The sequence below is a fragment of the Mytilinidion resinicola genome (genome assembly GCF_010093595.1).
Source record: "Mytilinidion resinicola strain CBS 304.34 unplaced genomic scaffold BDZ99scaffold_6, whole genome shotgun sequence".
Taxonomy (NCBI): Eukaryota; Fungi; Ascomycota; class Dothideomycetes; order Mytilinidiales; family Mytilinidiaceae; genus Mytilinidion; species Mytilinidion resinicola.
This window is the reverse complement of record NW_022985442.1, coordinates 1882887-1896404: the sequence shown is the minus strand read 5'-3', so window position 1 is coordinate 1896404 and position 13518 is coordinate 1882887. Positions and strand designations below refer to the sequence as shown.

Below are 13518 nucleotides of genomic sequence, written 5' to 3'. Positions count from 1 at the left end.
ATTACCCCCACCATGCTGGCTGTGACCATCTCCCTTCAGGAGCTTTGGGCTTCCTCGCGTGCCGATGGGCGCCTACAGGCATTGTCGATGGCTGCGAGCACCACGCTGTTTAAGGTCCTCCACTTGACCGCCATGAGAATGCTGTCCCCTAGGCAAAGGCTGCGAGCACCACGCTGTTTGAGGTCCTCCAATTGACCGCCAATGACTTTGGTGACGCTGTAGGCACTGTAGACACCATCAGTTAACGAGAGCTTCGATAGAGGGGAGGGTGAAAACTCTGCATCGCCACCCCAGAGGTGTCCTATCGTACGCCTAGGCATCGGCTCCACGTTCGGCTTGCTTCCTACACAAGTAGACATACGTCGGATGGTTTTCATACCCATTTTGATGGTTGTTCCTCTGTTCTGGTGATGCGGTCCGTTGTTGTCGTTGTCCGGTGGAGGGCCTTCGAACGGCCACAACGCCATCACCAGCTCCATCGTGCCTCAAGCATCTGCTCTGCTCACTACAATGTAGGAGCAGGTTCGTAGCACCGCCTCGTACAGGCTGCTTGTCGGGCTTGCGGTGCCTGAGAGCTATATCTCGCTCGAATTCCAACAAATTTGCAAGGAGAACAACATCATCGCTCTCTGTATGCCGCCGCATTTGTCGCACCTGCTGCAGCCGCTTAATATTGGCTGCTTTTCGCCATTAAAAAAGGCATACGGGCGCCAAATTGAGGACCTAGTACGCCACTACATCAATCACATTATAAAGCTAGAGTTCCTGCCGGCATTTAAAGCAGCATTCTACAACTTAATTATAAAGAGCAATATTTGCGCAAGCTTTCGAGGCGCAGGCCTTGTGCCGCTTAATCCAGAGGCAGTGCTCTTAAAGCTTGATATTGTGCTTCGTACGCCGTCGCCTCCTGCCGTGGAGGCTTAATGGGAATCAAAAACACCAAGCAACGCTTTCGAGCTAAACTCTCAATCAGCCTTAATTCGTAATCGCATTCAAATGCATTAAAATAGCTCGCCTACAGCTATTCTTAACTCGCTTAATAGCCTCTCTAAAGGTGCTGCAATTATAATGCATAAAGCCACGCTGCTGCGCGATACAGTTGCCAGCCTTTAAAAGGCAAATAAAGCTGCCACAAAGCGCAAGGCGCGCAAAAAAAAGCGGATTTAGAGGGAAGGAACTCTAACAAAGGAAGCAGGCTCTCAAGTAGCTGCTCAAAGAATCGAGGAGGCAGCTCAAAGCAAAAGGCAGCAAGCCGGAGCGCGCTCCGGCGGCGGCGTGCAGCGCTGTAGGCGCTGCGGCGAACCAGGGCACAACGCTCGTACGTGCAAAAAAGATGCAGAGGTTGCTGCAGATTAGGCTACAACTTGTATCTAGTTGATATCTATTGGCGTTGTGGAGCAATCAACGTTTAAGGCAGCTAAATATAATAAGGTGGCCGACTCGCTTGTGTGGCCGACTCGCTTGTGAAGTACGTTAGCCTACTTTATAAAGGTATATAAGGCACGTGGTGAAATAGTAAAGGTTTAAATAGGTGTTGTATTACTAATTAGTATATAAACTGGTTAAAATTATTCAGTTTTACGGAGCGAGGCAGCGGTTTTAATATACCTTAGTTGTTCTTTATTAGAACGTAGTTTTTATTATAATAAAGAGTTAACGTCTCTTTATTAAGATAAAGCCTTTTTATATATAAAGAGTCCTTTATTAGGACAAAGAGTCCTTTATTAGGACAAAGAGTTCTTTATTAGAATAAAGGAATAAAAGATCTATAAATAGATTTGTATATATATATATATATATAGATAATAGAATAAAGAAATATATCGCTTATTCTTGTTCTAATATACTTACAATATAGAAAATTTTAGATACAGTTAATATATAGCTTATATAATATTACATTACCTATATACTAGAAAGCTAATAGGACGGCGCATTTAGCGCTAGGCCTTTTGAATTTTCTCTAGGCTCTTTAATTCACTTAAAAGTATTGAAATTGTGGATAGAAGATATTCTAATTGTTTAAAATAAACGTGCTGTTACGCCCGCAGGTTTGTGCCACCGTTACGGACTATAGATATGCCCTATGGCAAGCAGCCTACATATCTATGTGTGCCTCTATATGTCGCTCATAATCTCAAGTCTTTACGTCTATGCTCCTCTGTGACAGCCTCTCTCTATAAAGGTCGATTGCTGCCAGCACCCGCGAAAGTAATGATCCCTCCTAGCCCCTAAATCATCACCAACTAACCAGCTGTTTGCACCTGTCAAATCCACCTCTGAGTTGCCTTTCTGGCTTTACCAGTTTTCCCTGTAAGACTGTGTATCTCACAATATTTTCGCAGTCCTCAGGTCTCACGCGAGCAAGCCATACGCACTGTGCCGCTTGCCCCGACTCCGAGACTTCCGAAGCTTCTTTTCGATATATCATGACATTCGCGGAGAACTTGTGGCCGCCGACGTGGCTTATAAAGTAAATTCCGACGCCTCCTGGTCGTTCATCGTGCAGATCCCGGTACAACCCCAAAGGTCTTAGATGGCGTTCAAATTCACGACGAAGAAGTGGCGCAGACTGTCCGCAGCGAGCATCCCGCGTCTTTTGACTACACAGCAGAATGAGGTACTGGTGCGGACATGGATGGGATTTCAGTGTCGGTCCCGTGACCGGCCCAGGCTGTGTGGAGGTTTGCTCTTCGGGCTCTGGGGGTGATGCTACAGGCGGTACAGTTTCAGAGGGTTGACCGAGCGGAGACGTATTCACAGGGCCCTTATTTATGTGGCTCGTGATCAGATCTGGTACATTTGATGGTGTGACGTTGTCGATAAATGTGAATGCAGGGAGGAGCAGAACTCTGGTGCTCTCAGTGTCGTGCTCAGGAAGGGGTATGTTCGACGCAGAGAGCATGAGTTTCTGAAGAAAGGGGTTAGCAGAGCCGCATATGAGAGCATTGTATATTTTCATGCTGCTGTTGGACGCCTTGGTTTATTTTCGGAAGTCTGCACGAAAAGAAAACGCTTCGCCTTCGAAAGTGGGTAGAATCCGATGAGGGGGCCCAGGGAAAGGCCGGTCGAACGATTCAATTTTGTGCATAGTTCCGGAAATAGATCAAAGCACCCAGACAAGTGTCCGGAAAGAGGAATAGCATGTCAAAAAGGACCCACCCCATTCGAAGGCTTCACAGTGCCCTTGTCCACAGCCTCCATAATGCTTCCTTTTTCGTCTGTATTCGGTCAGCTAGACTGAAGCAATACCAGAACGGGAGCAATTACCGGCGACATCTCGCACCCAATCTGATTTTCCCGTGGCGACAATCAAATGAGTGCTCCAGCCTTTCACGTGGCCATACAACTCCTCATCCTCGTCAATGGCGAATTTACTTGGATACTTGATGGTGCAACTGCTGCAGTCGTGGAGACATTCATCGCCGTCGGAAGCGGGATCCGTCTTCGGGAATAGGGCCGGCGCTGTTGGTGCTTTGGAGAAGCCCAGAGTTGGTACCGTGGTAGATGATTGGGTGGGCGTTAGTCGGTAATAGAGATTCTTGATCTTCGAAGTCATTTTGTAGCCTTGGGCCTTCGGGTTGAAGGACGGCGCGGGAGCTGGAGCCATGGGGGTGACGCGATCTTTATAATCAGATCCTCAGATTGCGCGAAGAAAGATTAGCCAGTAGCCACTACGAGTGTAGGTGAGGCGAATTGGAGGAGTGGGGGCCGTAAACGCGGGAGCTTTTCGCGGTTGTTAAGGTCGATGCAGGAAGGCAGCCACGACGCATCAAAGCAATTCAACAACACCAAAAAGGAGGACTTGATTCACACAACAACCGTGACAACGGTCTCTTGGAACTGCAGCTTTATAAGAACAGACGAGCACAACGCAAGCCTCGCTTTACCTCCGCTCGGGTCGGATTTTGTTGTTCGGAGAAGAAGTGTCCTCCGAGCGTCTTTTTCCTCTGCTGCCTGAACATCTTTCGAACGCGTATTCTAACCTCACTCAGCCACGTCATTGGCATCCAAGTCGGTCAGCTCCACGCACTCGATTCATCCTATTGGCAAGTTTCGAAGACAGTGCATGCAGTTGGCCTATGCACACTTCATTTGTGCCTCCGGGCTTCGACCAAATCTGGACAGAAATACAATAAACCAGCTGTTTCATTATCTTCAATGGCAAGCCAACGACCTCGAGTACTCTTGCTGACGGGCGCTCCTAAAGCAAGCGACATTAATGAGGAGCTTCGTGACACTTTTTTACCTTCCATTAAAGGCTTTCTTGGAGACCAGGAAGCGATCCTTCAAGAAAGCTGTCAAGATAAGCTTTCTTCCGTCCCAAACTGGCGTTCAGTTCCGTCTCTCTCATACGCCAACCTCCCATCTTTCACCTCGAATCAGTCATTTGACTTATGCCTTGGTAACACCTCACAAGGTTATCTCCCAGGGACTATCGACCTGCGTGCCGTTTCATTCGAACCAGACACCAACAATGAGTCTCCATTTCCCGAGTCAGCCTCAGACATGTCAACTTTCAATGCGCAAAGCCAGTACTTACAACACTCCCTCGCGTTTCATGAGACGCTTCAATCCTCCCAAATAGAGCCACCTCATGACAGCGAAGTCGATCTTCGGAACGTGGTGTCATTTTCTATCACATCCGTTTCTTTTCAAACCGGCCCTTCTAATGACACTTGGGTGCCCGGTGCCGCCCAAATCAATTCTGCTGCCATTGCGGGTGACGAGTCTTACATCTCCATCCAGCTACCTTTTAATCTGCCAATTACCCCGTTGGGATTGCTCCCTTCGGCCGAATACCTCGATTCTATATATCCTCAAACACTGACACCTAATTTTGTCGGAATTGTCGCCTCAATCTCACCACCTCGCTCAGTCATAACACGGTCGAATAAAGTCATGATGCTCTATGACATTCAAGTGGCGGACGAAACGGGCTCAGACTTCACCGTGACCTTTTGGTTGCCGCCACGCCCGAGTTCAGAGAAAAATGTCACTAACCCTGGGAAACAAGACCAGCTCCGAAGGACCCTTGACTATCTGCGAAGTGGAGATGTGGTTCTTCTACGTAACATCGCATTGAGTCATTTCCATGAGATTGTGTATGGTCAGAGTCTTCATCCACACATATCTCGGGCACGGACCGAACTCTATCTGCTTGCGCGAGCTGGAGTTGACGTGATATCAACGAATCAACTCGCGCCAGCTCTAAGGGAGAAGATTGAGAGTGCGAAATCGTGGGCGAAGCAATTTGTCTCTTCGAACACTGTGCGTCCTAGTGAGCCGAGAGAGGAGCGGAAGGGGAAAAGGAAGCGGGGGGCAGAAGGCAACCAATTGCCGCCAGATACACAGATCCTCTCCGAAGCAGAATATTAAGAGATTTTACCTAATTCTAAGGCAACCCTGTAATTACTTCTCAAGGCCATTAGGAAGGGGACTACTAATCGTACACCCCCTAATTCCTAGACATACACCCCCTTTTCACTACACGTACACCCCCCCCTCTTGGCGCTTCACCACCTTCTAATTGGCTCGGAGGGCTGCTCCGTAGCCTCCGATTCGCTCGCTTAACTTGCTCATTAATTCCGAATGCTCTCTCTAAATGCGGCCATGTACAACACAAGCAATTACATCATGCCAATTTATATAGCCTTACGTACGAGCTCACGTACAAGCTCACGTACGAGCTCATGTATAGCCTTACGTACGAGCTCACGTACGAGCTCACGTACAGCCTCATATATAGCATCACGTACAGCCTTGTGTATAGCATTACGTACGGCCTCACGTACGAGCTCACGTACGGCCTCGTGTATAGCATTATGTATGGCTTTACATACGAGCTCACGTACGGCCTCGTGCATAGCATCACGTACGGCCTCGCGTATAGCATCACGTGTAGAGAGACGTAAGGGTGAATGCCCGGAGGAAGCTCCGGGCTCTCCGAGTCAATTAGAAGGTGGTGAAGCGCCAAGAGGGGGGGTGTACATGGAGTGAAAAGGGGGTATATATCTAGGAATTAGGGGGTGTACGATTAGTAGTCCCCTTATTATAACAAGGGGGCCACTAACTATACACCCCCTTTTAACTCCACGTACACCCCTTTTTTCACTCCACGTACACCCCTTTTTTCACTCCACGTACACCCCCCTATCTTGGCGCTTCCCCACCTCTAATTGGCTCGGAGAGCCCGGAGCTTCCTCCGGGCATTCACCCTTACGTCTCTCTACACGTGATAATATATGCAAGACCGTACGTAATGCTATATATAAGGCCGTACGTGATGCTATACGCGAGGCTGTACGTAATACTATACACGAGCTTACGTATAGCTATATAGCTATACCGATTCGTATAGCCTTATATATAGCCTTAGGTATAAGCTTATATATAAGCTTATATAGCTTAAGTTTAAGTAAGTATAGATTAGAATTCTATTCTAGAAGTATATATATACTTAATAGTATACTAAACCTATTAAAACTTTACCTTATTATAGCTCCTTTATATTAAGCCTAGCCCCTTAGCATCGCCGCCTATACCTACTTTTTACCCTAATATACCCCTTAATTTCCTTATTATACGCTATAAGCTAATATAAAAGCTTTTTTTAGCTAAGCCTTTATATTTAAAAATAAAGCTAAGGCTAAAGTATAGGCTAAGGTATAGGCTAAGGCGCAGGCTAAAGCGTAGGCTAAGTACTATTTTGCCTTTAAAGTACCTTTTTCTATAGTACCTTATTTTTTGCACTAGGCGGCCGGCCGCGCTTTTTAGCTATAGGTATAGCTATAGGTATAGCTATAGGCGCTGCTATATACGCTGCTTTATACGCTGCTATATACGCTGCTATATTATAAAGGAAAAAGAAAAGGATATAATTAATTATAACTAAGGCCGTATTTAGAAAAAGTATTTAGAATTAGTAAGTAAGTTAAAAAAGCGAATTAAAGGCTATAGAGTAACCTTTTAAGCTAATTAAAAAGTACTAAAGCGCTAAAATAGGGGGGTATACGTGGAGTAAAAAGGGGGTATATATTAAGTTAAAAAGGGGTATATAGTTAGTAGCCCCCTTTTTTAATTAAATAAAGAAATAAAGAATATATATAGTAACTTACTATAAGTTTATATAAATTAGCGTTTTTATACTAAAAATTACCTTAAATACTTTATAACTATATAACTATAAAGCAAGCTTTTAGTATAGAAATTAGCGTAAATTATAGGCTTTTATATTAGCTTTCTAAATAAACTTAGGTAGCTATCTACTATAATATTAAATTAAAGAAACCCTATACTAAAATTATAGTAATATACTATAAAGTAATCTATAATACTATTTAGCGCTAGAACCTATATAGTAGTAATAAAATATAACCCTATTTTAGCTAATTATAGGCTATAATATACTATAATAAACGCCTTATTATTTACTAAGTAAATAAAGTCTATTACTTTCTAAAATCTAGCTAAAAAAGTATAGTATATAAGTTATTAAATTACCTCTATAATTTTTTAATTTTAACCCTACTAAGTATATAGTACTAGTAAAAGTAAAAAATTATTAAAATATACCTAAAATTAAAGAATAGGTAGTTTATAGGCTAATTTAAATACTTTAATTACTACTATAAAAAAGCTTAGTTAGCTTTATACTAAAATCTTTTTAATATTTTAGTAAATAGTATAGAAAAACGGCTAGTAGCTATATAGAAGGCTAAGGGCTAGTATACTAAGTATTAATTGCATAGAAATCTAGCGTGGTTATAGTAAGAGATATAGTTAAAAATGCTAATATATTATTATTATTATTAAATTCTATTACGCTGGTGTAGCTCTCGTTAGGGTCCATGCAGCTGTTCTATCTAGGCTAGTTTACAAGGAGAAACCGTTTGCTGCCATGCAGCGTTCGGATGAAAACCCCGTCCTCTGCGGTGTATAGCGCTGAGCGCTCTTCTCGTTGTTGTATAGCTATTGGGGACACGTGGTAGATCTATCAAGTCCACCACGGAATAAGCCATCGTGATGCGTCTTCCTAAATCTGTCCGGGTTTTGCAGTCGTCCTCCTAGGCGCGGGTCGAGTTGATTCCGGAGTAGTGAGCTGGTTTAGGATTAGCGTGAGGGCACGCGTGCTGTCGTTTCGCACGCGTGCCCTTCGTCAAGGCGTTGGTCCTTGAATTGAATGATGTATGTGGGGGTAGTGCTGTATAGGCTGCGATATATGTGGGGGCTGCGGTATACGGGTGGATACAGCTGTTGGGTGGGTGCGTGATATAGGCGGCGTAGTATGCGTAGTATGCGTAGTGTGTGTAGTATGCGCAGTATGCGTAGTATGCGTAGTATGCGTAGTATGCGTAGTATGCGTAGTATGCGTAGTATGCGTAGTATGCGTAGTGTGTATAGTATGCGCAGTATGCGTGGTATGCATGGTATGCGTAGTATGTATAGTTATGTAAAGTTGTAGGAGGTGGAATGCCTACATCTCCGCCTCTGCCATCTCTCTGGCCACCGAGAGGTATAGCAGGAGGTCCGTCCTTTGGAGGAGCCATTGGGCCACGGCCTTTCTTCCTTTCTGGCTTCTGTAGAGCTGTTCATACGTCCTTATCTTAGCCTTCTGGAACAGCTCGCCCCTGCCCTTAACGTGTCTTCCGCAACTCATCACAATGTGTCTTGGGGATTGGAGGCTATGCCCGCAAGGGCATGCCGGCGTCGGGTGGCCGGGCACTCTTATACGGTGGAGGTAACCGTTGAGCCCTATATGCTCCGTCCGTAGGTTCGTGATAATTGTGCTCTCTACCTTCGTGAGTCCTTTGTGTAGTGCCTCTTGTTGTTTGCTCCATTTAGTGTCGAGTGCTGGTGTTAGGGGTCCTTAGCGTAGTTCTTTACAGTAGGCTTCCCATTCCTTCTTCCACTTCTCTTCGTATTCATCCTGGATCATGTCACGCCTCGTGCGCCTATAGGATTCTTCCGATTCGCCTTTATATTGTGCGGCTAGCCGTGATGCCTTCGCCGCGAGCTTGCGGAGTTCGTCGCGCCTGCTTGGGCCGTACCGTGGTGTTCCTTTCGGCCTGTATTTAGCACGGACCGTTTCTCTTATGCGGCTGCATTAGGTTTCGATGTGCTCGCGGGCTGGCCCCTCGCGTGTGCGGTCCGCGTAGGCCACCGTAAGTTCCTCCAGCTTTAGCCGGAGTGGAGGGCATAATGTCTTATACTCTATCACCCTAATATTTATTGTTTTATATACCCCTAAAATAGTATAAAGGCACTAGTTCTATGCTGTTTTAAGCTGCTTAATTTTTATCTTACTAATCTGCTTTTTTATACCCGGTGTAGTATACTAGGAGGTGCATCTATATATAATAGCAGGCCTAATAACCGCCGAGTATATTATATATACCTTTCGGAAGCTTATACCCTAGGTTAATACTATAAGCCTTATAAAAGCCCCTATCTAGGCTATAGCTTTATTCTTTATAGTATTAATATACGGGCCCTATTTAAGTTTAGAATCTACCTAAACCCTTAGTATTTTTAGGTCTATTATAGGGCCTTTAGTAAAGCCCTATATATTAACTATAGCTTTTATATTAATAGACTTATAGGCTTTTATAAAGTATATTAAATAGTATTTATTTAGCGCAAAAACTGCTCTATACTTTTTTACCTACTTTATATACCGGTTATACACCTATTTAATAGCTCTATAGTTTTTTTCTATACTTTTACTATATATAAAAATATTTATATTATTAATAAACCCGTAGGCTATTATATTACCGCGCTATAGTATTAGTAGAAGTATACTAGTAAAAAAAGAAAAAGTATTAGTAATAGAAAAAAGCCCTATAGTATTCCTATAGTAACTATAATAGGTTCTGCTATAAAGTTTTTAATAGTAAGCCTTATAGTATAGTTTTATAGGAAAAACCTTATAAACCTAACTATTTACTTTAGTACTTATTAAATCTATAGGTTGTATATTATATATTTATATAATATATAGTCGAACGCCCCTAATATATCTAGGCTAAAAAGTAATACTATAAGCTATAGATTTCCTTTCTATATAGTATAGATTTATTTAGTAAAAAGCTTAAGTACTATTTATATTAAATATCCTAGTTATGCCCCTATTTAACTAGGTAAAAGTATATTCTTTTCTTCCGCAATTTTCGATAGCTATATAGCTATAATCTATTTAAATAGCTTACCTATTATTTCTAGCAGGGCGATCGGCCTATAGGCTTTTACTATTATATAAAACGCTTTCTAAAGCTTATATAGTACTACTATAATAGAATTTTTAAATAGCTAAAAATAGTGTTTTTTATATAGGCACCTTATAAAAAACTAAGCTAGTATAGGCGCTAGCTATATTTCGCACTTTTTAAGAAACCTATTAGTAATTCCTATAATACCTAGGGCTTTATCTAGGGTAGTTTCTATTAGCGCTAAAAAAATATCCTTAATTATAATATCTAGTATAGTATTATATAGTTCCGGGTATTAGAACTTTTTTAGGTTAGATAAGTTTATATTAGCTGGAGGCGGAAAGAACTGCTTTATTAGTATATATACTTTTATTTTATTATCTATATATAGAGTAGGGTTCTTAGGTTTTAAAAAAGGGGGAAATTAAGGTAAAGGTTTTAATTCCTTACTAGCTATATAGCCCTAATTAGCTAGCTTTTATATACTTTTTAGGTTTTTTATTACTTTTTCTACTATATAGCGCTATACCTTAGTACTTTTTTTTTTATATAGTTTTCTTTTTATAGTTATACTAGATATAGTATAATATCTAGTTCTTTATAAATCGCGATAAGCACTACGTTCTATACGCCCTTTTAGTTTTATATACTTTTTCTAAGCATTTTTCTAACTATACTAGTAATACCTATTTTAATAGCCTTATAATAGGTACTATAGCAGTAATTATAGCCTGTATATATTTATAGAAAAGGCGTGTAAATTTATTAAGGTCCTTCTCTATATTTTAAAAGTTATTCTAGTTATTTAGCTTATTTAGCTAGGTTTAAAGGTGCTTCTACACCTTTTTTTAGTTAGTATTCTTCTATAGCTAATATTATAGCTATTCTACTACGCTTAGTAGAATAATATCGAACTCTATATATATAGGGCGGTAATCTAAATTATAGTTCTATTCCTTTTATACTATATAAAAAGTAGTTTATTATATTAGCTATTTTATTATAAATATAAGGTTAATTATAGACTATAATATTCCTTTTACCTATATATTTCTATACCTTTCTCTATAGCTAGGTATATTCCTGCTTTTATTATAATACGGATAAGCTTCTTTACTTACTCCTTTATATTTATTACTTATATTCCTTCCTATAATAGGTAATATAAGTTTATATTACCTATAAAAACGTGCTCCGCGTTGTTATTATTTAGCAGTAGGGGTAGTGCGGCTATAATTCCGTTTAGTTTCGGGTTGTAGATATTATAAATTTAGATGTTTTTTCTACTAATAAGGTCTAGTAAGTAGTACTTTACTAACTACTAGTTAATATTAAGGTTTTTATTAATATATATATATATTTTTATATATAGGCTTCCTCTATATAAAAGGTAATAGAACTTTATATAAAGTGTTATATACTTTTATTACTATATATTCTTCTATAGCTTTTATATTACTAGTACTAGCAGTTAAGGCTAGGCTTTCTCTGCTTTTTCTAGGAACTTTTTCTAGGTCTTACGGCTTTTATTAATATTATACTATATAATAGTAAGTATACTAAGTTATTCTAATATTAAACTATATCTATAGTATCTGCGGTATTTACTGCACCTATTTCGGCGCGTAGTTGCTAGCTTATATTATCTTCCTATAAGGACGGCACTTAGGTAACAGTTTTAAGTTGTAAAAGTCCATCTATATCTCTATATATTATTAATTAAGTTAACTAGGTTAGAGGCTATAAGAATAGCAATATAAAGCAAAAAGTATACAGTATCTAAAAAGGCGTTAGATAGGAAAATTGCTGCGTTAAACGAGCAGTCTATATTATTCCGTTAATTTTCGGCTAGCTTAGGTTCTTGTTAGAATACTTAAACATCTTCGGTTATCCTACTCTTTTTAGTGCTGTTAGCGCTGGCCCTAGTTCTATACTACCTTCGCGTGCATTATTATTAGCAGCTTTTTTTTTCCTAGACTAGGTTAAGGTTATATATACCCCTAGCAGGGCCTAGAGCGTGTATAAGCTCGGCCCCTTATTAGTATTATATCGGTGTGGCGTCGCCCACCTCTTTAATATAGCCCGTAGCTAGGCCTTTTTCCTTACGCTGTATTCGGCACTATATACCGGGTGGTTTCTCTTATAGTTGGCGCACTTTTTAGTATCTATTGCCGTGCATTATTTTATATTATATTCCCCTGCGTATACTATATATCGGATGTCCTTCTTATAGTATTTTATAATATACCTATAGCCCTGGTATCTAAAGCACTGTATAGCTATAAAGCCTGCTTTATATCTTAAAGCTATTAGTAATTATCTACTTATTATAAATCCCTTTATAATAGCTTTGTCTGCTATTGCTTCTGTGCGCACGCTGGCAATAATTAAGCTAGCGTATCGGCCTGGGTTCTCTCGCGCAGCCTTTATACCCTTTTTATTCTTCTATATTATCTTCTTAATAACTAGGCCTAGGTTAATTATTGCGTTAGCCCTAATAATATTATCTTTAAGTGTTTAGCTTTCTAGGTTTAAGTTCTTAGGTACTCTATATACCTCTATTAGCACTGCGGGCAGTTATATACGTGCCGTTTTACCTAGCACCTACACCTATTCCCTCTTCTTAAGCAGTGCTTCCTTTATAGCCTTATCCGCGATATATACCTTAATATCTCCACTCTATAGCTTTTTTATACCGCTAATCTTTATTATATCCGGTAGTCCGGCTGCTTAAAGCTTCTGGGTGATAGTTATATTTATATCTGCTGCAGTTATAGTTCGCTTATTATTATCCTTAATATAGATAGTAATTTTATAGACATTTATAGGTTGCCCTGTATACTGCCCATTTCCTGCTGCCTTCCCGTATTGCGCAGCCATGCCGCTTAGCATGGCTGATGGTGTTGTGCCTGCTGCTGCTGCGGTATACGTCTTCCCGTGCGTTAACAACGCGTGTACCTCCTTTTTCGTGTCCTCCATCATCTTTATCAGCTTTTTCCATAGTGTCTGCCGTAGGTCGATCGCGGTATCCGAGAGGCCGAACAGGACGCGTCCTGCAAAGTTGTAGAGGGTTTAGACGATCGCATTTATCTCGAGGGATTGGATTAGCTTATTCCGCAGGAGGTCTTATATGCCGTGTGCTTCGTTGACGAGGTCTTGGACGTCCTGGTGGACGTTCTTAATAGGCTTCGGGTTTTGGTGTTAGTTTTGGCGTTGTTGTTGTTGTTGTTGTTGTTGTTGTTGTTGTTGTTGTTGTTGTTGTTGTTGTTGTTGTTGTTGTTGTTGTTGTTGTTGTTGTTGTTGTTGT

General features: G+C 41.0%; 3 protein-coding genes across 3 annotated transcripts; 1 reads left to right on the top strand and 2 right to left on the bottom strand.

Moving 5' to 3' along the window:
* On the bottom strand, positions 1–823 carry BDZ99DRAFT_272115 (uncharacterized protein). The gene is made up of 2 exons (XM_033713898.1): positions 362–823; positions 1–225 (listed from the first exon to the last, which is right to left on the bottom strand). Exons 1-2 carry the CDS (start codon positions 643–645, stop codon positions 36–38), a joined length of 474 nt encoding a protein of 157 aa, XP_033579657.1. The 5' UTR covers positions 646–823; the 3' UTR covers positions 1–35.
* A 1207-nt stretch (positions 824–2030) lies between these two features.
* BDZ99DRAFT_413606 (uncharacterized protein) lies at positions 2031–3633 on the bottom strand. Its single transcript, XM_033716701.1, has 3 exons — positions 3271–3633; positions 3163–3221; positions 2031–2911 (listed from the first exon to the last, which is right to left on the bottom strand). The coding sequence occupies exons 1-3, from the start codon at positions 3608–3610 to the stop codon at positions 2240–2242; spliced, it is 1071 nt and encodes a 356-aa protein (XP_033579656.1). The 5' UTR covers positions 3611–3633; the 3' UTR covers positions 2031–2239.
* Positions 3634–4176: 543 nt separating this feature from the next.
* On the top strand, positions 4177–5502 carry BDZ99DRAFT_413602 (uncharacterized protein). The gene has a single exon (XM_033716700.1). The coding sequence runs from the start codon at positions 4510–4512 to the stop codon at positions 5377–5379; it is 870 nt and encodes a 289-aa protein (XP_033579655.1). The 5' UTR covers positions 4177–4509; the 3' UTR covers positions 5380–5502.
* The last annotated feature ends 8016 nt before the right edge of the window (positions 5503–13518 follow it).